General features: G+C 37.8%; 1 protein-coding gene across 2 annotated transcripts; it reads left to right on the plus strand.

Annotated features, from left to right (window-relative positions):
• The first annotated feature begins 6469 nt into the window (after positions 1–6469).
• ap1ar (adaptor related protein complex 1 associated regulatory protein) lies at positions 6470–20264 on the plus strand. 2 transcript variants are annotated; one of them, XM_038306282.1, is made up of 10 exons: positions 6470–6667; positions 7609–7657; positions 7742–7768; positions 10799–10824; positions 10908–11004; positions 11169–11267; positions 13134–13195; positions 15709–15782; positions 15908–16030; positions 19140–20264. In XM_038306282.1, the coding sequence occupies exons 1-10, from the start codon at positions 6597–6599 to the stop codon at positions 19409–19411; spliced, it is 900 nt and encodes a 299-aa protein (XP_038162210.1). In that variant the 5' UTR covers positions 6470–6596; the 3' UTR covers positions 19412–20264. The 2 variants fall into 2 exon arrangements, with proteins under 2 accessions (XP_038162210.1, XP_038162211.1); XM_038306283.1 differs by lacking the exon at positions 11169–11267.
• The last annotated feature ends 4514 nt before the right edge of the window (positions 20265–24778 follow it).

Here is a 24778-nt window from a genome sequence, read left to right on the forward strand (position 1 = left end):
TCCCCGCTGTATGTGGACACAGAGAACAGCACATTTTGAACAAGGGCGTGCACGAGGAGTAATGGGCTCGTGCACACTCTTGCCCACGCATTATTTTTTAAGTGGAGAGAGCAGGTCTTTTAAAAGATCTTCCACAATACCTTTAATGTGTTACTTTCATTGACATATTTATTCACTCTCCTTTCTTCTCTTTTAAAAATTAACAACTATTCCATTACATTCATCATCAGTGTGTCTTCTAGTGTTTCCTCTGAGATGGAGGTGCCTGCCTCCCCTGGGCCCTGGGGCCGGCCCCCTGGTGGCTGTAGTTGATCCGCTGCCCTGGTGCTGGTTTCTTAATTTGGTTCATCTATTCTCAGCCTTGTTAAGAGCTTTTCTTCAGTCTGCCAATATCTCTGTTGGTCTGGCTGTGTGCTCCCTGTGTATGTTTGTGAAGGGTGGGTACGAGTGTTATTATGTATAGTCTATGTTGGATGGCCATTGGTAATATTTTTAATTATGGAAAGTAGTTTTAACTTAAATATATTAAGGTCATTTAGAAATAAAGTTTAATTTGATAGATAAAACTTTATTTCCTCCTTACCAGTAAGTGGCACGCTGGTGCTCCGCTCTCCTTATGTCCGCTCTCCTTATGTACTGTACGAGGTGTAATTCTGTTGGAGTTGAGGAATGCCGCAGGTATAGATCTAATATAATTCATTATTTGCTTTTCAAAAATAGATAAGAGGCGATATTTGAGGGCTACAAGTTATATATGTTTATATGTTAAGCTGAATCTGGGATGATTTGTTTTTGTTTTGTTTTTCTCATTTCATAGCTCTGCTTATCAGTTGTGTGTATTTCAGTAGTTGTCATGATGGGTCTAATTTGTTTGACCAACATGCAGAAGCACTTCACAGAGACCTAAAAAGATTTAACAGTTTATTGTCAGGAACTGTACACCAGACATGTGCAATGTGGAGTCAACAAGTCATCTCCATGTCATGTATTTGTTCTACCCAGCTACTTAAGCAGGTGAGTCCAATCTTCACCGTGAGTTAACCTGTGCAGATTGGACTCACCTGGTTAATTGGCTGGGTAGATTAAATACATGACATGGAGATGACTTGTTGACTCCACATTGCCCATGTCTGCTGTACACAGATAGGTAAAACAGTTCTCCAGCTTGGGGACGGTTCCAGTGGTCTGGTGAACCGGAAGCGGAAGCTCTAGGAGGACATCAGAGTTCAAGGACTGTGGGAAAACTGGCCAAAGGTCTGAATACTAGGTTTCTTGGACTTACTGTGGTAGTTGGGGAGGTTTTCTGAGATCCCGTTTGTGGAGGCTTGGTCTGTAGATGGCTTGGTTTGTTGGAGGGCGGACAGGCAGACTATGGGAATCCTGAGGAGCAACTTAGCAGACTAACTTTTGGTTCCTGAAGGACTCAGCGTTCAGATGAGGAGACCTGTCTCCTTTTCTCAGTGTGACGAGAGTTTCCCTTCCAGACTTGAAGGGCTAGCTTATCCAGAGGATCTGGAAAATCCTGCCGGAGAATCAAAGACAAAATAAGGTTAGGACTGAGGAGCTCTGAAGACACTGAAGACAGTCTGCTAGTTAAATACTCCTCAGGGACTGATAAACCAATAGGCTGCAGGTTTGAGGTGAGAAGAACAGGAATACCCTCCAGACCAGCAGAGGACAATGGCACCATCTAGTGGGTGCACAGTGAAACTGCAAAAGAACATAAACAAGCCCCACAAACTGGAATCCTAACAGTAGTGTTATGTTTTTGTTTTTTTTATTGTGTCCTATCTTATATTGTAAATGGGTTGTTGTTTGATGTGAAGGGCGTACACGAATACAGGCATTGTTCTTCTGTCTGTCGATAATTTTCCTGATGATGCTGTTTGATAAATGACTGAATAAATAAAAGTAACAACAAATTATACTTTGGATCATCTGTATTTGGTGATTATATAACAGAATGTGTACACTAACTGGTTTTGTCTTACAAACTTTGGTTTATTGAGACCAGCAGGACTTTTTATTTTATGTTATCTGATAGTCTGATAGTTTTCTACTTTTACATTCAACAGAAAATCCAGTCCTCCAGTTTGGTTGAATATATATTTTGGGATTGTATTCAGTAAGTTTATTTTCTTTTTTATTGTTGGTGATATCCAATGTATTTCTATAGATATTATCAATATTATTGGTAGCAAAAGTCAAGAGGACCTTTAACCCATAATCTGCATTCTGGTTACAGAGTTTATCCCTTTTTAAATAGTAGACTTGTTCTTCCATATGAAACTTTATAAAAGGGTCCATTTGTTTTTTTACAATTCTATTGGACAGTTCATCGATAAAGAAATAAGATTTGACCTTAAATATGTCTTTACTTAAGTGTATTCATTGATAATTTAAGCAGATTAATACGATTATCTGCCGAAGGAATGAGTAATTTTGCCGTTAAACTAAGTAATGACATATTACGCACTTAAAATGACATATTGGGGAAAAAAAATTCTCATTTGAAATGCAAAATTATATTTTTTATTGGCAAATAGCTTTACCTATATGCTTAATTTAAAGTAAAATAACCTTTTATTAAGAAAAATTCACTTATACTTATCTAAATTTTTTGTAGCGTCAGATTTTAGAAAAGGAGCCATAACAGGGGTCGGAGTCCCTGTCCTAAACCGCCTGTTATTATAACTAGCTATATTTAATTGGACTCATTTTTCACTAAAGATTTCGCTGGAAAAACATGAATGAAAGTATGAATGTGAAAGTAAAATCTTTTGGGCTCTTTTTGGCATCAAGACAATTATTCTTATTGCCACATTGCCTGACAGGACACTGTTATAAAAAAAAAAAGGAAAAACATGAATGAAACATGAAATAAAAAATATTTCTAAGGGAAGAGTTTATTTACAGAAATATGAATTAGCTATGAATTTATTTCACACTCCAGCACAGTAGATGGTGATAAACATTGTCTTCTTCTTTAAATATTTTTTTTGGCGGTTGGCAAACAGCAGATTGATGCATTTCCACCTTCTACTGGAATGGAGTGTGGACCAGAATGACTCTCAGGAGCTAAATTCTATTATACAAATGTGTTATTTTTAGATATCGAAATATTATTCTTTAAATGTTACTGTCTGAATAACTTCTGAATAATTCAAATAAATCTAATTTCACTTTTACATTACTTAAATTAAATTTTTTTTTAAAAGATTTTGAATTAATTGCTGTCTCTCCTCCTCATATTTATTACAGTACGTGTTCAATTGTTTCATCTACCCAACAATATTCACATTTACCATCCCTATGTTTGCCTAAGATAAACGGAGTACTGTTTAATCCAGTGTGACCAAATCTCAATCGAGAAATAATTGTTTCTTCTCTTCTTGTGTTTCCTGTTCTTCTTATTTCTCCAACGTCCTTTTTTTTCCTTTCTCCCATTCCTTTTGCCAATTTATACTTTATTTTCTGCTTGATTATCATTTTAACGATTTAATAAAATGAATAATTAAATCCACTGACAAATTTCTAACAGCTTCTTTTGCTGCCTTATCTACCTGCTCATTTCCTTTAACCCCATAATGTGCTGGTATCCATACAAGATGTATTATTAAACCCATCATATTTATTCTATGTAGTGTCTGTTGAATTGCTATTAAAATATCTGGCTTGCTTTCTGAGTGATTAAACTGCAAACTAATTGAGGATAAATTAGAATCTGATTAAATAACTGATCGTAATGGCTTAAATTCTTCAACCCATTGAATAGCTAATAATAGTGAAATAATTTATCCTGTATAAACTGAAAGTCCATCACTTGTTCTTTTCTTAATTTTAACATTGAATTCTGGTAATATGAAAGCTACTCCTATTTGATTTGTTATATTTTTAGAACCATCTGTATAAATTTTTACATAACTATAATATTTGTTCATATATTCCTGTACTATATATGAGTTTAATATGAATTCCTTATCCTTTCTTCTTTCAACAAAGTAAAATCTACATTAACATCTGGAATCATCCATGGTTTTATAACTGACAATGGAACTTTTTGGCTTATATTAATCTGATCTATTTTGAATTCTGTTATTTTTTTTCCTGCACAATCCAGCCAAAACTTCTTATATCTTTTGCTTCTTTTTCCCAACAACGTTGAATTACCTGCAGAGTTGGATGATCCTTTCTATGACCTTTTAAATTAGCCCAATAATTTAATGTTATTTGCTGTCTTCTAAATGCAAGTGGGATTTCTGCCATTTCTACCAATAAGGCTGCTGTTGGAGTAGTTTTAATTGCTCCTGTACATAATCTTAATGCTTCATACTGAATGCGATCCAGTTTCTGTTGATTTGTCTATAAACAGTGCTTCCATAATCTGTTACTGATCTAATTCATCCTGTATTTATATTATTTAGTGCTATTGTATGTGCTCCCCACTCCTTACCAACTAAGCATCTCATAATATTTAATACTTTCTTCCATTTGTCTAAAACTTTTTGAATGTGTATATTCCATGGCATTTGTTCATCAAACCAAACCCCTAAGATGATGCCACCGCTAATAATGCCAAGAAGAAGAAAATGAATGGAAAGGAGAGGAAATAACCTTTCTGGGACAGTAGATGGCGCTGTATCCTGTCTGGCCATAGCATAGCAGCCAGAGAAGAAGAAGGACGAGGAAATAATTGTTATTTGTTATGTTGAGGAAAATGAAACCCCTAGCTATTATTTTATGTTTATTTTATTTATTTGTTTATTCTATTTATTTATTTATTTATTTATTTATCATTTTTTACCTTATATGTCTTGTCTTTCTTAAAGTTATTCTTTCACCTATAATTGTCCAATGTTTCACCAATTGTTGTATATCTATGCTTGATGTTTGATTAATTCTGTAATGTTACATGGAATTCCCAATAAAGCATTAAAAAATTGTTTATTTATTTATTTTGTGTGTGTGGGGGGGGGGGTCTTTTTTCCTGTTTCTTTGGTCTTTATTTAACTTAGCTTTAAAACTAGTTTGACAACCGCCATAAAACCTCAAAAGAAGAAGAAAAAGGAGGAGGACCGACTTCTTGTGGGATGGAAGAGGGAAATAGTGACAATGAAGGTTGGAAGATAGCAACATCAAAAAATGAGAAAAAGCGGAAAAAACAGAGATCAGTTCAAGGGGAATCTAGTTCAGAACAATCCAGTGATGATCATTCCATACATTCCACAGCACAACAAAATGAATTCAAAGTCATATTCAAAGTCGTTAATCAGGCAGACTCTTTTACAAATTGGAATCCGGTTCACTTAACAAAAACCATCAATAAACTTGTCGGAGAAGTCAGAGGTGCCAGAATTCTGTACAGTGGAGACCTGCTAATTATCTGCAGAGACAGCGCCCAGCAAGGCAAAGCAATACGGATCAACAAAATTGACGGGATAAGAGTTCAGTGCAGCTTAATGGAGAACAAAAAGTTCAGCAGGGGAGTCATTGGAGGAGTTCCTCTAAAAATTTCTGAAAAAGAGATTCTGGAAAACATAAGAGGTGCAAAAGTAAAAGAAGTAAAACGGTTAAAAACAACAAGAAACGGAGAAAGATCTGACAGTTTATCTGTGCTAATTAAATTCGAAGAAGAGCAATTACCAAGCAAAGTATTCATCGGTTACATAAGCTATAATGTCAAAATCTACAATCCTCCACCATTGAGATGTTTCAAATGCCAAAAATTCGGTCACATTGCAGCAGTTTGTAAAGGGAAACAGAGGTGTGGAAGGTGTGCAGGAGAACATGAGTACGGAAAATGTGGAAAAGAAGCTAAAATAAAATGCTGTAATTGTGGTGGAGAACATACTGCTGCCTATCGCGGCTGTGAAGCAAGCAAAAGGTCTGAGGAAATTAAAAAAATGAAATTTGAGCTCGGAATAACCTACGCTGAAGCTGCAAAAAGGATCCCATCTCAGTCAGAAAAACCCAAACCTACAGTTCAACACACAGCAAATTCCAAACCTCTAGAGAAATCTCTAAAAATTGATGAAGACTCACTTATTGTTAAAAAGACAAATTTTGTTCTTTTCATGGTAGAAGTTATTAATTGTACTGCACAGACAACAAAAAAAACGGAAAAAATCAAAATAATAGTGAAGGCTGCAGAAAAATATCTGGACATTAAAGATTTGAACTGGGAGATGGTTGGAAGTATGATGGGAGGACCGATGGGACCATCAGAAACTGGCAGAGTTAAGATGACCTAGAGTAAATTAAAATTATATGGGCAAATGTGATTTAGTATTATGTTGGTTTAAGTTACACAGGTTTTTTTTTTTTTTTTTTTTTTTTTTTTTTTTTTTTTTTTTTTTTTTTTTTTGGGGGGGTGAATCGTTTCCTGTTTTCTTGCTTTACTCCATATCAGTTGGTGGCGGTAATGCACAATTCACAAGTCTGCCAACCGCCATAAAATCCCATAAGAAGAAGAAGAACGACCAGGAAGTGGTCTGATCTAAGGACTGGAGATGATGAAGATGATTGTGATGATGATGATGTCTCTGTGATGCAGCTTTCAGCAGAGCAGCCAGAGAGCGGGGATCGCTGACAATGAGATGGGGAACTGCTGGGCTTTCTGCGTGGGCCTCTTCAGGAAGGAAGCTAACAGGATCCAGAGAGGAGGCGGGTAGGTGAAGGAGCCGTTAGCAGGCTGAGCTAACTAGGCTGGAAGCTGACCCGCTGTATCCGGCCGGCCCACTGATAGCTGAGCCCGATAAGTGACACCGCAGAATGTGGATGAAGGCTTTACAGTAGTGGCCTGATTGGATCAGATGTTTATTTAAACGGGTCAGTGAATGTTTTGGGTCTCAACCTGCAGCCAGTCGGTCGGTCTCTGGAGGAATAAAGACCCCACCCTATTGTTGACAGCTTGAGTACACAGTGGGGATCAGAAGGTTCCCCTCAGATGGATTTGAAGGTGCTTTATTTCCTTCAGTCTGGATCATACTTTTCCCTTTATTTCACCTCTAAAGCAAACACCATAACTGTCAACCTTCTGGGAGTAACCTGCCCTCCCTCCCCTCCAGCCAGTCCTTCATTACTGTATTTTTATTAATATTCCACTGTTGCACAGTCTGCTAGGAAGCCTCTACCTGAAGATCTCATCACCTCATAATGAAGACATCTCACTGGAGTAATGGAAGAAATGTTTAGTCAATGTTACTTTATCCAAATGTATTAAAGACCTAAGATAAACAAAATAACTCTATGATGTCCTGGACAGGGCAGCCTTTTACAGCTGCTTTTTGTATCTCTGCTTCTGTCTCCTTGAACCCCAGTCGCCTCGGCAGATGGCCGCTCACACTGAGCCTGGTTCTGTTGGAGGTTTCTTCCTGTTAAAAGGGAGTTTTTCCTCTCCACTGTCGCTACAAGCATGCTTAGTGTGAGGGATTGCATTTGAATCAATGAGTCGATGCAATCATCTGGTTTTCCTTAGATAGAAAACTTTTAATATATTTGACTGGATGATCTGTTGAACTGTAGAGTGCCTTGAGATGACATGTGTTGTGAATTGGTACTATATAAATAAACTGAATTGAATTGATGTTGTCTCTAAATGTGTTTCAGGTCAAAATACTTCAGAAGTACTGCTACTGGAGAGCATTATACAATAGAGGTAGGACCTGTCAGTGTCGCTGATTCCTTTCAGTCGTAAATATTTCATGTAACTTTACTTTTATTGTTTCTTTTATTCTTCTAGTTTGAAAATCTGGTAGAGAGCGATGAGGTGAGTTGATTTTCTTTTTGTTTGTTTCGATTTAGTTCTTAGTATCTGATAATGTGATTTCCCAGAAGAATTTCCTTCCCTTTCCAACCTTTTTAACATAGTTTGCCTCCCTAACCAACTTTTATTTATTTTCGGAGGAAAAAGTTTGGAGAAATATCAATAAATGTGTTTTACGTATAATTAACAGAAAGGTTTGTAGTATTGACTCTAGGGCTGCAACAAGCGATTATTTAGCAAATTGATTAATCTGTTGATTATTTTTTCAATTAATAATCGGATAGCCAAAAGTTCCCTAAAGATGATTTAAAAAAAAAAATTAAACTAGGGGAAATTAAAACCTTTCCACTTGAGGAGTTCTGAACAGATCATATTGACAAATTAAAATGTTTTTTTATCTTAAATACTAAATGTTTATATTTTTTTTTACAATTTTGGTATAATAATGCTTTAAGAGGGCCGCTCTGTCAGCTAAAGGCATGTTTTACAGTCTCTATAATCAATTTAATGAATAAATTAATGAATAAATTAGTTGATTATTATTTCAATAATCGATTAATCCAATTAATTAATTCAGCCTTAATTTACTCCTTTTCAGTTCCAACTTTGGGTGTTTTGGTTTAGGTCTCTGCTAGCTTTGAACTTCCATGGAATAAAATCTTTTTCCCTTTATTTCTCCGGGCCGATCGGATAGGGATCCATTTAAGGCTGTAGATTCTCTGTCGGATTTAGGACTGGACTTTATACTAGCTCAGTCTAGCACAATATTATGCTGGGATGTTAACTAGAGGTGACCAGATGTTTTAGACTTAAACAACTTTTATTGTCATTTTGTACACATAGGGTGTATACAAAACAAAGATTTCGTCAAGTACAGCTTGCCAGACAGTAAATGAACATTTCCAATCCATAAAATGCAGCAGTGATCAAATGTAAACAGTGTGGGAGAAAAAAACCATGGTGCAAAGAAACACATTGTTATGGAAGTAATATATATGATGCAAATATGCAGTATTCCTGGTTTGGTGTTATCAGTGTGATGTGGAGTCTTTGACATGATTTACTGTTTTTTTTTACCATGCTGGCATGAAGATAACATGGATGTTTGGACTTAAATAATATCACGCATTGTTTAATGAAATGTGTTTTCTTGCATGCATTCATACCTGGCTTTATGTTCAGGCTTGAAAACAGGCATCGTTTCCGGGTTTTCTCTGATTTAGCTCCATGTTTCTTCCCATCAACTCCGACCCTGTCAGGGTAAAGTTGTCCTGATGAGGAAATTTGAATGATAACGATACCCTGGAAAATATTCAATACTGCATACCATATTTTCTTGCCATGGAGAGTAAAAAATGACCAATTGATTAAAGTCATAAAGAAATCGTTTTACTAACGTTTTAATGTTGGAACATACTTTCTCAACAGGACCACAGCCGAACACTGATCTTTAAAAAGCCCATTTTGACTGATGTCAATTTCTCTTAGTTTATAACTGACACCATCAGTTGTTATAAGATTATAACACACCTTCAGGATCTCCATTCTCTTTTACTGTCCATTAGGTGGTGCTCTGAAAAATAAATGCAAAGTTCAGAGCATTACCTGTGGGGGATTTTTAGACCTGTGCAGAGCTAGATGAGATCAATCGATTGGTTTCACATCCAGTTATCGGCTGATCATCGATTTTCCAAAATAGAGGCTGACCAAGTTGGTTAGCCCCTATAAGCGTGCATATAAAAAACCCAATTTTAACTCAATTTGACAAAGATTTAGGCTTGGAGGAGGTTCTTTTATTTTAAGGTGTAAATAATCCAGAAATCTCAAATTAATATTAGCAAAAAGAGGATAACACTTGTCTTTAGTATGTATACTGTGCAGAACTATGTCAATATTCCTAACAGCCGTGCTTCAGAATGACCTGCAGTGTTTTCAGTCACTCAGAGGTTTTCATGCGTCCCAGATGGTTTCATTGCTTGCTGTGTCCACCTTCATGTGACTTGTCTTTTTCTTCTTGACATTCTTCTGTAGAGCTCAGATGTCTGATGGCAACTGCCTGGACTGTAAAGCAGGAGAAAAACTGCTAAAAAAAAAAAAAAAATCTAATTTGTGTTACACTTTATTTTAAGAGTGTAAAGTTTTTCAACTTTGCCACAGTTTTTTGTGTGTGTGTGTTTTGTGATAGTAATGGCAGGTTTGCATTGTGGAATAATACTCTACCTTTAGATGTTTATGTATGAGAGTTAAAGCTACATGGGGAGACGTCACTGAAAGCAGGACAGACAGGATGCCTGAGAAGACTTTTTACTTTCGCATCATCATCAGACCTCCTTATTGGATATGGAGTGATTTTTGTTCCATTATTGTTGCAAGAAACAAGCAAATTCTTTTTCCATTTTTAAAATTTTAATGAATGTTAGATGAAATTGCAATCCAGAAATTAAACATCAAAAAACGTCTTATGTCTTACGTCTTATGCTGTTTCCTTTGATTTTATTTATCCATTTTCTCTTTCCAAATTTTTTTTTACAATTTCTTTAGATTTCATAGTTTCAAATCTACCTTTTGTATTTTCTATATATTTTTTTTTCTTCAGATTGAGTTCTTTTAAGTTGCGTTTTACAGATTACTTCACCTCCAATCCAAACAATTGCTCTTGACTAATCAAAATAATGCTAATGACGATACGGACAAGTAGAAATTTGTCTTTGCTTCATACTCCAGTGGAAAGAATGTGATCCGTGAAAACTAAACAGGAAAATTCTATTAAATTTACTTTGAAAAATAAAATTGGAAAAATGACATTTTAAAAAGAACATCAAATGTGAGAAGTCAGCAAAATTAGCCTCAAAACTTTTTTTTCTTTTTATTTATAGAACCTGTTCTTTGCATCCAATAATAGACCAAAAATCACCCCATAAATGTGATCCTTATTTTATGATAAAGAAAAATAACGACATGAATTGGAGCAGATAATTTGTTTTTACTCTGTTTTATAAAAACTAACTAAATGTATTGTTTGCTGCATTGCAGGCTGAGAGCCCACAGCCGTGCCCCAGGTAAGAATTCAGGGTTGAACCTAACGGCTCAGCAGCTGTCCTCCTTATTTAAAGGCATCATTGTCGTCCTGTTTTATATTTAGGCCCATCAATGAAGATGAACTGAGTCACCTCAAAGAGCACCGCTACGCCGCTATCTCAGACAAACAAGTCCTGATCGACCAAAAGCTGCAAGCAGAGGTGAGACATTTTAGTTCTTTGTTTTTTGTTTTTTTTATATTCCAGCTCCCATTATTTGATTTCATGCCTTTAGTCCCGTTTTGGCTTCTTTTCATTTGCAGCATTGCTTTATTTTCTGTTTTGTAACTTTCTGTTTTGTTTTTAATTTGTTTATTTCTGTTCAGTTAGAGGAACAAGAGGAGAAGTTAAGGCTAGAAGAGGAGGCTAGAAATGCTGCCCAGCGCGAGGCCGCCAGGCTGGCTCGTGAACGAAAAATGAAGGAGGTGAGGCGGTACTGAGCGCTCCCTTCTGCTAGCTTACCTTACCAATCTCCTCTAACCTGGCGTCCCTCTATGAGGGCCATTAAAGTCCTCCTCCTTTTTGTTTATGTTTTTGCTGTTTGTGTTTTGTCCTCATCAGCTTGGTTATTCAGGGTTTCCGTGGGTCATTAAAAAACATTAAGTCATTAAATTATAATTTTTTCAATTAAGGCCTTAATTGGCATTAAAATTAATTAAATGTGATTATTGTGGCATCTAAAAGGCTTTATTTAAAACAAAAAAACAATTGCTTCAGATATATAATATTAGATATAACTGGCCCTGTGTGTTTGCGCGGAACTGCTTCTGGTTGATTGTAAAGCCAAAGCTAGAGAATGGGGAAAGTGCACATTTCAACAAAAGTGCCTGAAAAACGAGGATTTCTGCCCATGACTGCAGCCTGTCGATGGTAAAGATGACGAAGGATTTTGCTGTGTTATATATATAGCCATGGGTACTTAGTAAAATTTGTTCTAAGAACATTAAAAAGCATTAAATTAGAGTTTCTCATTCCTGTATAAACCCTGTTATTACACAAAGCAGCTACGGTTAAAGGCTAGTTATTTGCCTGTTTGCAGTATTTAAATCTTACCTATCTTTTTAAAAAGTCGGTATTAGATGGATAAATAGTTGACTTCCTATTTTTTCCAGATTAAAAAACTTTTCGCTTTCATTTGTGCAGCAATAGAGATGCAACTATATGAAAATCTAGGCCGATATCAACTGTCATGGCTGATAATAAAATTTAATTTACAGATATAAACCGTATTTTCTGGACTATAGAGCGCACCTCACTATAAGCCGTGCCCACTAAGTTTTTTTGAAAAACCTGGAAACGTACATAATATGATGTGCAACGGGCTATAAGTTCAACTGTCTCCCACCAAACCTGTAGGGGGAGCTCTACATATAACACCTGCACTACGGAAGAAGAAGAATGCTAGCTTCCGTTAGCTTGTTGCTCGCAGCAGTAGGAACTTCTACTGAAACATGGCGCTTCATCAGTTCTTTATTTCATCTCTGCAGGAGTTGAGCCCAGTCTCTTCATTGGTTCAGCAGCTTTAATGCAGCAAATAAATGTCAAAATGTGTGAATAGGGAACATTTGTTTTACATCATGCCTGCTGCTAGCATGTTCTTTTGGTAAATGAAAATTAGCCCGTTATTCTTTTTTTTTTGTCTTCCCCCTTTGGTGGTTAGGAAAAATGCACAGAAAAACTGTGCCTTCTTATAAGCGTGGGGGAAAGTAGCGGCTTATATTCCGGAAAATACGGTATATCTCTAACCTTTTGACATCATGAAAGGCCAACGACAGTGCTGACATCCAGTCCTTCTTCAGCTTATAGCCCACACTGCATCACAACCTCTGTCACATGACCGGTCCCCCCTCCCTGACTCCCTTCTTCCTGAAACAAAACCAGCAGCATTTAAATGGAAATGAAAAATACTTCATATTGGCCCAGCATTAGTCTTTGGACAGATCCAGATCCATCTGATACTGACATTAATGTGCATATAGCGTGCATCCCTAATTAGCAGCGAGGAACTGCAGCTCCATGGTTTCCTTTCCATTCGTTTAGGACTGCTAAAGCTGCATTTTTCCTGTTCTTTTTATTGCTTTCCTTACTTTTTCCTAGTCTGAAGTTGTTCAACTTGTTTGCAAGAATGAAACTGAGTGGAAAAGCATCAGTGTGAAGTGTTCTGCTTTTTATTCTCTGGCTCTGCTCACATGTTCCCTCCAGAACACCCACATTCTGAAGCCTATTCAGACTGATGAATCCTGCTTTTATTCCGCCAGCAGTGAGGTATTTGTGTTGTTTTGCGTTTGCAGCTGTCCGCCCAGAGGACACGGGGGAAAGCTGACGGCTCCAGCGCTGAAACACAGCAGAGAAAGTGAGTTACTGAAGTTCTGCTGCTTCCTAGAAAGCTAGCACACTGAGGGCAAGATCAAGTGCAGTGTGATCACAAGGTTCAGCAGAGGATCTGGGGGTAAAATAGACATTAAAAGGGAATTATTTGACAATAATCCTCCATAGCAATAATGGACTTTTAAAAGACTTTTAAAAGGGCAATTTATTGTGACATTGAAATAAGAGACTGTGCTCTACAGTTTCACACTCTTCACGTTTGGTGTTACTCAAAAAAAAAAAGAGTTATACTATGTGTATCCTGGCCAAAAAAAATGTAAATCATTTTATTTTCCCACAACGGAGAAATTAACTTCCTGTATTTTAACCCATCCCCTTGGGGAGCAGTGGGCTGCCATTGTGCAGCACCCGGGGAGCAGTGGGGGGTTAAGGGTCTTGCTTAGGGACCCAGAGTGGCAGTCTGTGGGAATGAGTGGGACTTGAACCCAAAAGCTGGTAAACTCTGCTCTGCATATCAGCCGATTCAGCTTTGAAAGTTACAGGTTTAGGTTTAGGCCTTAACAGGTTTGGGAATAGGGTAACTGTCAATGAAAACATATACATAAGTTTCTAAATTTAAACACTTAAGACAATAAATTTAAGATTTGTTTAAACTCCTCACTGTCACCTTATATACAATAGGGGAGTGATGGCCAATGGTTAGAGAAGTGCGCTTGTGCTCTGAGAAGGTTGCAAGTACCCGGTTTGATCCCCACAGCCTGGACTCTGGGTTCCTAAGCAAGACTTTAACCCATCTCTGCTCCCTGGGCACTGCACAATGGCAGCCCACTGGGATGAGTGAAATGCAGAGTTAATTTTAATAAAGGGATTAACATTTTTTTTTATACATACATGTAACATTAGATCTTTCGTCTGTGAGATTACAAGTTACAGATTTGCAAAAATGCAACTACAAAACTCACATTTAAAGGTACAGAACTCAATTTTCCGAGTTCAAATCCTCATTTTTCATATATAGATCTAAAAGAACCGAGGTGAAGCTGTGTGACTGCTTACTAGTTGGTGGCAGTAATGCACCTGAAGGTTGTTCCAACTAACATTAAACAAGAAGAGGAAAACAACAAAACCATCAATCAAATATCTTGCTAAATATTGCTTTCAACGTGTCACAACCCGATCCATACCATCAGCTCATTTGCGCTTTTTATTTTGTAAGTTAGATGATAATTATTTATTAGTAATAATAGTATTAATAAATTACGTTTTTCCCTCCCGAAAAATAGTAAGTGTACCAAACTATAATGTGTTAATAATGTATTTCCTGAGAAAAATAAATGTATTAAAACCCTTTAGATTATCAGTCGTCTGGGCCACTGGGATCAACGCTATACTCTTTGAGTTTTATTTTTTCCTTTCTTGTTAACATTACAGTATATAGTGTGTAACCTAAAGAAAGAAACAACTAAAATGCAGATAAACATGGTTTAGTCATTTGGTTTTGCTGGACTGTAAAAAGCATCAAAATTCTCTCAGAAAAGTAAGAAAACCTGTTTTAAAGATCTGTATTAGCATTCTTTAGTGAGTTAAGGATAAACATAAGTACTTTTAGTACCATAATTACATTATTTATGAAAACACTGATGTATATATGGTTGCGCAGGTGCAAATGAGCTGATGGTACGGATGAGACGGATCGGGTTGTGAAACGAGCATCATGTTCCATTGAAAGTTCTCAGACAGAAAGTTCTCAGACTGTACCACGAAACCCTGCGGTTTCATCGTACAGTCTGAGTTTACAGCTCACGATGTATGTTCTCACTGTACGTCTAAAAACCATGTCAGACTCAGCTCTGCAGTGAGATGGCGCTACTCAGATTCGTCTATTCCGAAGCCAAACCAGTAGAAGAGGAATATGAAGCTCTCTAGAGAGAAACGAACTGCCTTGGCAATTTGTGCAATTTTGTGCTTCAAGCCCTAAAAAGAAAAGACGACGACGTATTTGGACAAAGACATGGCTGAACAAATGTGACTACTATCGATTTAAAATCAAACATGTTATATTTTCTCACGATTCCTGATTGGGAAGTGGTCATGAGAGGCTGATCGCCCGTCGTTAGCCCCTGTATACCACATGACGCACGATCAGGCTGAAAGTCAGCCCGATCGAAAAAATTTTCGAGCAAGTGGAAAGTCGGCCCGAAAAGGGCAAAAAATCGCACTGTGGAAGTCCGGCTTTAGGTACTCTACCGCCACCGGCTGGTGGGGAGTGTAACAGCTTCATCATTGGTTGTAGAGTTGTACTTGAATTTTTGTAAAGGTTTCTGCAAATGATTTCTAACCTTGTATTCTCACATATAAAAAATGTGATGTCATTTATCTGTATGAGTAGATATTAAGAATTTTTTTTAAATCCTACATTTATCAACATTATTGATCCACGTTTACAAAGCCGGACTTCTACACAGACATTTCCATTAACAGCTAATTGTCTGTTGCTTCCTGTCATCTCATGGTAATTGTCTACCTCCCATTTTACAGGCAAAACTCTGGGGAGGATTTCGACGTCTACCTCCAGAATGTTAAAGCTCAGTCAGATGCCTTCAGAAGCAACAGTGAGTGACATGTTTCAATCGATTCAAACTCCGAATGTGCAAAGAAAAGTTTGGATCTCTGTTTCAAGACTGAGTGGATTTCAGAAAAGAAACGCAGCAATTAAGTGTTGCCTGTGCGTTTGCAGGACTTCCCTCTGAAACAAACGCATTGACTCCCAACACCGAGTACAGCTGGGATTTCACCACTAAGACCCGCTCCACCAACGATGATGGGACCTCACTTGATTTGGAGTGGGAGGATGAGGAAGGTGAGAGATTTTTAATCTGCTGCTTATATTTGATAGAATTCTCATAAAATTCTGTCAGTGATGTTTTGTTAATATTAGATTTACTGAGATAAATCTGTGTGGTGCAAACAAGGTAGTCTAAATTACCAGACATTATATTCAAACATTACTTTTAAAAGTTCAGGGACCTCTTCCCTTAATTATGGGGATTTCTGGTTGTCGTTATAACAACTTTTTCTTCATTGTATCTTAATCTGCTTATTTTTAATATGGTAATATTTTTTTATTCTGATATAAACTATAGGGGGAGAAATGCCCTGTCTGGTCTCCCTGAGCCAGTTACTATATTATTTTCCCACATGGGCAAATTTAACATATTCAGAGATGTTGCCGGGAGAAAATTCTCAATGGAAGTGCACACAAATCCTAATTACTAAAGTTATACATTTAAGGTACAGAGTCAAATTACTCATCTGTACAGAAAGACCCAAAAATAAAAATTTAATCATGATAAAATAAGGTTATATAACAAAGCATCCATCATGATTGAGTTTAGATCCTTTTGAAGCCTTAATAGAATTCCAGCACTGGGCTCAAAGAAAAGTGGCGCCATCTGCTGGCAATACCACAGAACTATCAAAAAGCCAAATGATGAAAAAAATATATTGATTAAACATATCTACAGCAATGAATCCTCCCCAGAACCTCCTAACAGAACACCACGGAAAAGGAAAAATCCTGTTTATAACAAATGCAAACAGGGACACAACATCAAGGTAAGAAATAATTCAAAGAAATGAATAAAGATAAGTCATAGGAAACACCTTAAAATGATTGACAACAGTTTGAGCCCTGGATTATATCTGATCTTAAGGAGGCTTCTGGATACTAGCAGCTGTCACAGAAAAACAAGTGTTTATATGCATGCTGAGCAAATTATCAGTTGCCATAAACCAACCCCTCAGTTGGATTACAATTCGAGTAGAATAGAAAATCCCTTTAGAATCAGAATCAGTTTTATATTTTTTATAGGTTTGCACTTACAGGGAATTTGACTTGGCTTTGATGGTGCAGATGGGTTATATATATATATTCTATATATAGATATTCTATATATATATATATATATATATATATATATATCAAATTTTTGTCTGCATTTGTCTATCTATATGTATGTATATATGTATGTATACACAATGCAGGCTGATATAGTTATATACAATATAAACGCACAATATACTATATACAATGTATAGTATATAGCTATATACTATATACACAGTAGGTTGTGCATTAAGAAGGTCTGGAGATGCTACGTTGGTGTAGCTTCTAGGTCCTGAACGGGGGAGAGGCAGCGTCATTGTTACCGGGTCTCTGGGCCTTGTTTATAAGCCTGGTGGCGGATGGGGAGAAACTGTTCTTGTTGCGTGAGGTTTTGGTCCTGATGGACCGCAGTCTCCTGCAAGAGGGAAGTGACTGAAATAGTTTGTGGAGGGGGGTGAGGGATCGGCCACCATCTTCCCTTCACACCTCAGATTCCTGGAGTTGTACAGGCGTGCAGGGAAGATTGTGGCTGATCACTCTCATTGTTCCACAATGGGCAATTTGTGATGTTACAGCAGCAAAAGTGATCACACAATGTGGACATTAAAAGCTTATAAAAATAACAGAATAAGCGACAGAGTTTAAAAATAACTAAAATACTGTACTGTATAGTATTTTTGCAAATATAAATACTGTGCTGTCACCCGAAGACTAAATAATCAATATACAGCTGTGGACATTTTTACATTGGTGGATATAGGGAAATAGCAGCAAAACCAGAGATCTGCAAAATGACAGCATGTTATTTGAGTAACTAAGGTAGAAACTGTGCAAAATCAGCAACAACTTATTGAGATTTCATTCAAATTCTGCATAATCTGATCAGAATGTTCTGACCGTGATGTTTACAGGACACATCTGCTGATCAGCTGTTTATTTAGAGGACCTCTGTCCCTGTAGACATAGCTACAGATGATATGATAAGCGGTAGCAGGAGGTAATTGTTGCTGCACATGGTCCTTGAATTTAAAGGTATAATGGAGGATGTTCTTTTTGCAGTTGGATCATCTAAATTAGAGTTTCTCGTAATTGTCAGTCATTCTGGTGATATCTTTATGTAAGGCTTTCCTTCATGCTCATCCCCATTTTCACGTACCGGCGGCGGGTCTGACATCGTGGAAAAATTGGAAATCTTCTTTTTGAAAGTAAGCTTGTATAAGTGATGCAAACAGCAACTTTTAAACAGAGCGTGCACAAGGAGAAATTAGCTTTTGCATGATCTCGCTTGCTATAATAGGCGTTCCCTTTCAGGAGTGGCTACAGGGTTGTGCATGTGCAATTAGTAGGCAAAAGTAGACTGACAGGAAGGGGGGTATGAGATAGGGGGCGAGACATGCGGAAAAGGACCACAGGTCGGATTCAAACCCGGGTTGGCTGCATTGAGGACGAAAGCCTCTCACACAGGTCATGCATACTAACCACTGCGTCACCTGCACGCCCGCAATTATTTTTTAAAGTTGAAACTGTGGGTCTTTTAAAAAAGTCGTGAATCCTTCACTATACCTTTTTAATATAACTGATTCCTCAAATTCAAATTAAGGAAATTAGTTCCTGGAAATTCCTTTACGTGTCCTTTAGGGCAGGCATCCCCAATCTCGGTCCTCGAGGCCTGCTGTCCTGCAGGTTTTAGAGGTTTCCCTGCTTTAGCACAGCTGATTATAATGATTGCTGTAGACCAAAAGCCTGTTAATCAGCTTTCAATTAAAATCAGCTGTGCTGGAGCAAGGAAACCTCTAAAACCTGCAGGACAGGGGGCCTTGAGGACCGAGGTTGGGGAAGCCTGCTTTAGGGAACTGGCATTGTTAATAAGGCAAGTGGCAGATGGGAAGATTATTTTTTGGTTATTAGCTGGAGCAATGTGAAAAGTTTCATTCACTTGAAGTAAATGATGAATTTTTTTTTGGTCTGTGCTACTTAACTTCCTTGATTTTTGATTCAAGGGCAAATTAAATGTGTATATTAAACCTTAAGAATTGTTCCAAAAGGCGCTTGAGTAAAAAAAAAAATTGTCCTTCCTTCACAGGGATCAACCGGGCACTGCCGGCCTGGGAGCGTTCTCGCACAGAGGAGGACATCTTGCGGGCGGCTCTGAGACCGGGCAGCAAACAGGTGAACAGTGGGCCCACCTCGGCCTCCGAGGACTCCAACGCTCTGGAGTGGGAGAACGACTTTGTGAGTACTCACCCAGAGGACAGCGCAGACGCTGAGTTTGAAGGGTTTGTCAATCCTGTCTTAGACACTCCCTCAGAAGACGCCTCGGACTCTGGCCTCAGAGCAGACAACCAGGACAGATAGTGTCCAGCACCAAAGGGGACGTTTGTCTTCGCCTCACCAGCTTTTTGCCTCATCAATCAGAAATGTACGTCTTCATAATCTGTAATGAATCTGTGATGCTGGAGAAATGAGGAATGGATCCACCGTCAGTTTAAAGAAGATTTGATCAAATACATGTTTTCAGTGCCTTCATCTGCTAAACTGTCTGACATTCAGCTTTGGAACTGGACTTTGTTTACCGTTTGAATCATTATTTGGTTACGATTCTTTTTTTGATGATCCGTGCTTGGCTGAGGGGACTAAAATCAGATTGTATTATAAACATAACTGTAAAAACTAACCAAGCTTAGATGGAAAAAATGCCTTTTTTCACAGCGTTGGTTTAGCAAATAGATATTTACGTGGAGGAAATATTAAAAAGCAGAAAAAGAAGCGACTGACTCGAGGATCTTTTTGCTAGTTTTTAAGTTTTGATCTCTGAGTTTTGAGAGTAGCAGATATTGTAGGAATACAATTGAAATCAGATTACCACTCTTTATGAAAGGTCTTAAGACTTTTCTAATTTGCCCAAATGTTTTTAATTAAATTACCAGTTTACATTTTAAATTTTGGTTCATAGGATTTCTGGTGTCCTCCTTTCATCGTTTCATTCCTGATGACAGAACCTTTATTCGTTTGTACGCCACCTTCCCTCCCTGCTTCCTGCTCAACTTCTCATTTCTCAAAGACATTTGCTTCGTCGCCTTTCGGCCATTTTGTAATGGGTCTTGATGTAGCAGAGGGTTATTTTATATCTGGAACAACTGGTTGTATCTACGCTTTCCCTTTCTGGCAGATGACCAAAGATAATCTTTTATTATTCCCACAATGCGTGACACTGTTGATTTCACAGTTGATTTCCAGGCTCCATCAAAATATAACAACAGCCACTGAGGCCAAATACTTCTACTGAATTAATTCAGTCAAACCAGAGGGTGTTTCTGTTTTCGGTGTATCTTTTGGGGGGGAGGGCTCCTTGATTTCTGAGAAACTTTTCTGGCAATCAGACTATCCAACCAGCTTTGGCCCGTATCATCATTGTTTTCAGCTTGGAGTCGAGGCATGCACTTTGGTACGAAAAGAAATGTTAGCCTTTAAGGCACAGAATCCGCTCTCTTCCCAAGATGTTCAGAAATGCGTGTAATTGTCTGAACAGATGAACGTAGCACTATCAGGAATCTAGAGATTGTACCTTAGAATGACTCAGTTAAGATTAGCCATCGTCTTCCTGCTAAGTTTTTTTTTTAAACCGTCACACAAGCAACATGATGCAGAAAGTGTGCTTGTATAAAAAGACCTCGAAAGTTAGAGCTTTAATTTAGCAAATCCGTCACTTTGAAACGTTTGCAGTCAAGACATCATTGGGCATTTTCTCTTTCTCTAAAGGCAGTGCAGTATTGCACTACAGCAACTACTGATTTTGAAGAGAAGAGATAATTATAAATTCTGTTATTCCAGCTTTTCCCAAATAGATAAATGGTTGTCCCTTTAAACAGTGTACGTGATAGATGGCTTTTTTTATTAATTATTTTTCCTTTTTTATTTCCAGACATCTAAATGTCGCTTTCTTGTCCAGTTTCTGGGATGCTTTTCTCACTTGTTAAAGCAACACTGTGTAACTTTATACCCAAATATTAGCCTTAATTTGATAGATGAATTATCAGGTAATCTTGCAGGTCTTGGTGTGTATCGATGCTCCATCCAGGATACTCTCCTCATAAACGTTCCTATCTAACTTTAAAGGGTCAGATCTGTCCCTGAATGAGTCATGTGACCCAGAGCGCTGCTTTACAGCAGTCTGAGATCCCCTTAAACACCAGAGCTAACTAAGCTAACAGTTGTTAGCCAGTTGTGACCCTGACCTGATCAGACACATTTGCCTCTTTAGTGTTGGTAACTTATCTAGACAGGTTAGTTCAGTTCACTCTGGATTGATTAATTTTTCTCCTTTAGAAGGCAGTATTCTCTCATTAGGATCGGGATCTTTGATAGCAAGGCGGCTCTACAGTCTAACATAAAGTCATCACAACGACAGCCTCCTCCGTTTGTGGCTATTGTCAGACTCGGTAAAAGAAAAGCCTTAGATGACTAGATGAAGCAACCTGGAGATGTACAAGATAGAGAGAAGCCATATATAATCATACAGAGGGATAGTAGCTACAACTGAGTATAAATCAGCCTTAAATGCTGATTTATACTCAGCAACCAGGTCGTCTGCGTGTGTGTCGCAGTGAACACAGATATGCCCTCGCCCCTTCCGCAGACACTCTGCTGCACCTCTCCTAAATTGTAGGTGACCGCAGACAGGAGGCCTCTGATTGGTCAAATCTACATCCACCCTATGCGTATTTCCTGTTTAGTACCTTACTGGCTTGTTTTATTTGCATGACCGCCATTGTGGAAAACGACTCGTAAAGTTGGACCAGGTAGAAGAGTGAGGTGAGCGAGAACGCTGGGACCCTTTTTCCACCTGGATCCCCGCTTTTTGTCCCTCATGTCCCTCCGTTGTCACATAAACTTGCCGCCACTTCCTCAGCTAGTTCCTGATTGTCCCTTTTGCGTTGTGGCTTGGAATAACATAGCGCAGACCATGCTTCAAATTTGGGCATGAATCAAAAATATCTCCCACAAGCTCACTGTGACACACTGCTGCGGGATGATAACCAGCCCAAAAGATAAGTTAATGCTACCCATTGCTAGCTTGCTACAATAGTGCTTATATACACAATAAGCCCACCATGAATTCATTTAAAGTTTGAAGATCCTGGTTCGCTAATAAGCTGTGAAAAGTCGTCTACTCCTCCCTCGCCTGTTTCTACTGCTCCCATATATGGAGGGTGATGATTGGCAGAATAGCATAAATAACTCATGAAATAATTATTTAAATGCTTCAGTAATTTATTAAGACTGGAAATAAATGCAGATTATACTTCCTATTTTATATTCATTTAAACTGTCACACATCCATCAAAGTCAAAGAGGCGGGACTAGAGTATCACCGGTTCACGTTCTCAACCCAACTGCATAAAGAGGCAGGAGTTACTTATCCATTGTGTTGAAAATAAACGGCACAGTGTTTGAAAAAAAAAGTAATTTACAGCTTTTGCAGTGAAAATATTGACATTGGACAGAAAAGAAAGCAGGAAGTTGTCTTATGTTGCTCGGTGAGAAGCATCCAATCAGACGTAAGGGTTTCTATGGAGGCCGTCCTAGTCCCGCCTCATTGACTTTAATGGACGTGTGGCAGTTTAAATGAATTCATGGTGTGCTTCAATTAACGACTGACACATTTTTTCAGTTGTTTGTTTTTTTTATATTCTGGCATCACCCTCCATATCCCAGATGTGTTCTGTTTGTTCTTAAACTTTGAAAATGTCCACATAGGGAACATGAAAACGATTAAAACTTATGAAAAGATCAATAATGTCAGACATTTGACATCGTGTGTGAGCGTTCATAAGCACAGCATGTTAGCATGCACTGCTAGCAAAGAGGCTCTGACATCCAATCAGTCAGCCACAGGTCACATTTTATAAATGTGGGAACATTTACAGATGAAAACCATCTGTATGTTCAGCTCATTTTAGGTTATTGAAGCCCACATCAGGGGGAAACAAGCATTTAATGAACTGTTAAACAGCCTTGGGTTGATTCATCTCTGTTCTTCTCCATCTGCTCTCTTTAAGGTGATGTGAAATATCCAAAGGAATGAGCAGGTTTATGAACATTTAATGCCACAGTGATTGAGAAACCTTGTAGGAGATGTAAAGTTCAATTAATTTGTGTACGGGTTGCTCTGAACTGTAAACTGGAATTAATCTGATTCTTCTAATAATGTCTGCATGTCTCAAAGTGGTTTTCACTCCGATCACTTTGGTTCAATCAAATCAAAAGCTCATAGGTTGCAGCTGGATGGTATAGATGGAGGAAAAAGGATTTGGAGGAGGTGCACCATGGGATACTTATTTTTTTTTTTTAAAGGGTAATTTTTAACACTGTTCGATATGTTTTGTTGTGATTACTGTTTGAAATTTGTTTAATCATGTAAATTCTTTACAAAAAAAAATCTATATATATATATATATATGTGTGTGTGTATAATTCAACATTCCTTGTCACAATGAGCTTGAAGAAGAAAATAAAATGCATTATTTTAAATGCTTGTTTCTAGTGTTGTTTTCAAAGGTAGTTTGTAAAATATTATGTTTATATGTTCTATGTTTTTTACAATCCTTGCGATGTGCTGCCAAAATACATCATGAGTGCATAAATGTCCCGTGAAACGAGTAGATGTAACAATTTAACTATCAATTCATTTCAGTTTGAATTCAATTCGTCAGAATGATTTTAACTAATGAAAAAGATTAATGTAATTAATCACTTTTATTTTATACCAGCAGGACCCTTCGTTTTTGCTGTTTCACTAATGAACAAGCTAGCCGTTTCTGCCAGGATTATTTGTTAAGCACTTAAAAAAATAACCACAGCTGACCAAAGTGCTGTACAGAAAAAGAAATAAAACATCACTGGAGACAAAACGGATCCAACATGGGTAAAAAGTAACATTTAAACAATAAAAGCATTAAAATTGGTTCAAGACGAAAATATAAAATAAAGCCATCTGTCTTGCTAGGTGTCTAAAGCCAAAAAAAGGATTTAAAACCAGTCAAAGAAGAGGCCTGTCTGATGTGCTGAGGCAGGCCGCTCCAGAGCTTTGGAGCTGCAACAGCGAAACCTCGTCCCCCTCTGAGCTTCCGCTTAGTTTTAGGCTCTATCAGGAGCAGCTGACCTGAGAGAACGAGTAGGTCTATAAAGATGTAGAAGCTCACAGAGGTATGATGGGGTGAGACCATTCAGGGATTTAAAAGCAAATAAAATAATGAAATTAACTCTGAAATATATGAGCAGCCAGTGCAGTGAAGCTGAAATAGGGGAGCTGTACTCATCATACTTGCCGCAGCATTTTGAACCATCTGGAGACGGGAGATGGAAGAGGCACATTCCTGACGCCATTACTGGGTTTGTTCAGATTACCCATGGAGTAAGTGGGCGTCCAAGATTTGATGTATTCTGACACCCTGTTACATTATCTAAACCAACCTGTTGGGAGAGTCCAACCATGCCACCTAGAGGAGAACTGGAGCGTCTACCTACTCTGTTAAAGCCCCCAAAACCTGTTCAGATTAAAGCAGGGAATAACAGGCTGCTTTAATCAGTTCCTCCTTGTAACTTTACAAAATAAAGGTCTGTCACCTCCAAAGTTTCAGGAGTGATTTGTCATCATAAAATATGTTTATAAGCCAAAAATGAAAAAGCTGGGACTCTGTGTCCAATTTAGAGAAGAGGGAC

This window comes from Cyprinodon tularosa, unplaced genomic scaffold, assembly GCF_016077235.1.
Source record: "Cyprinodon tularosa strain WSP-4 unplaced genomic scaffold, ASM1607723v1 ctg578, whole genome shotgun sequence".
NCBI lineage: Eukaryota > Metazoa > Chordata > Actinopteri > Cyprinodontiformes > Cyprinodontidae > Cyprinodon > Cyprinodon tularosa.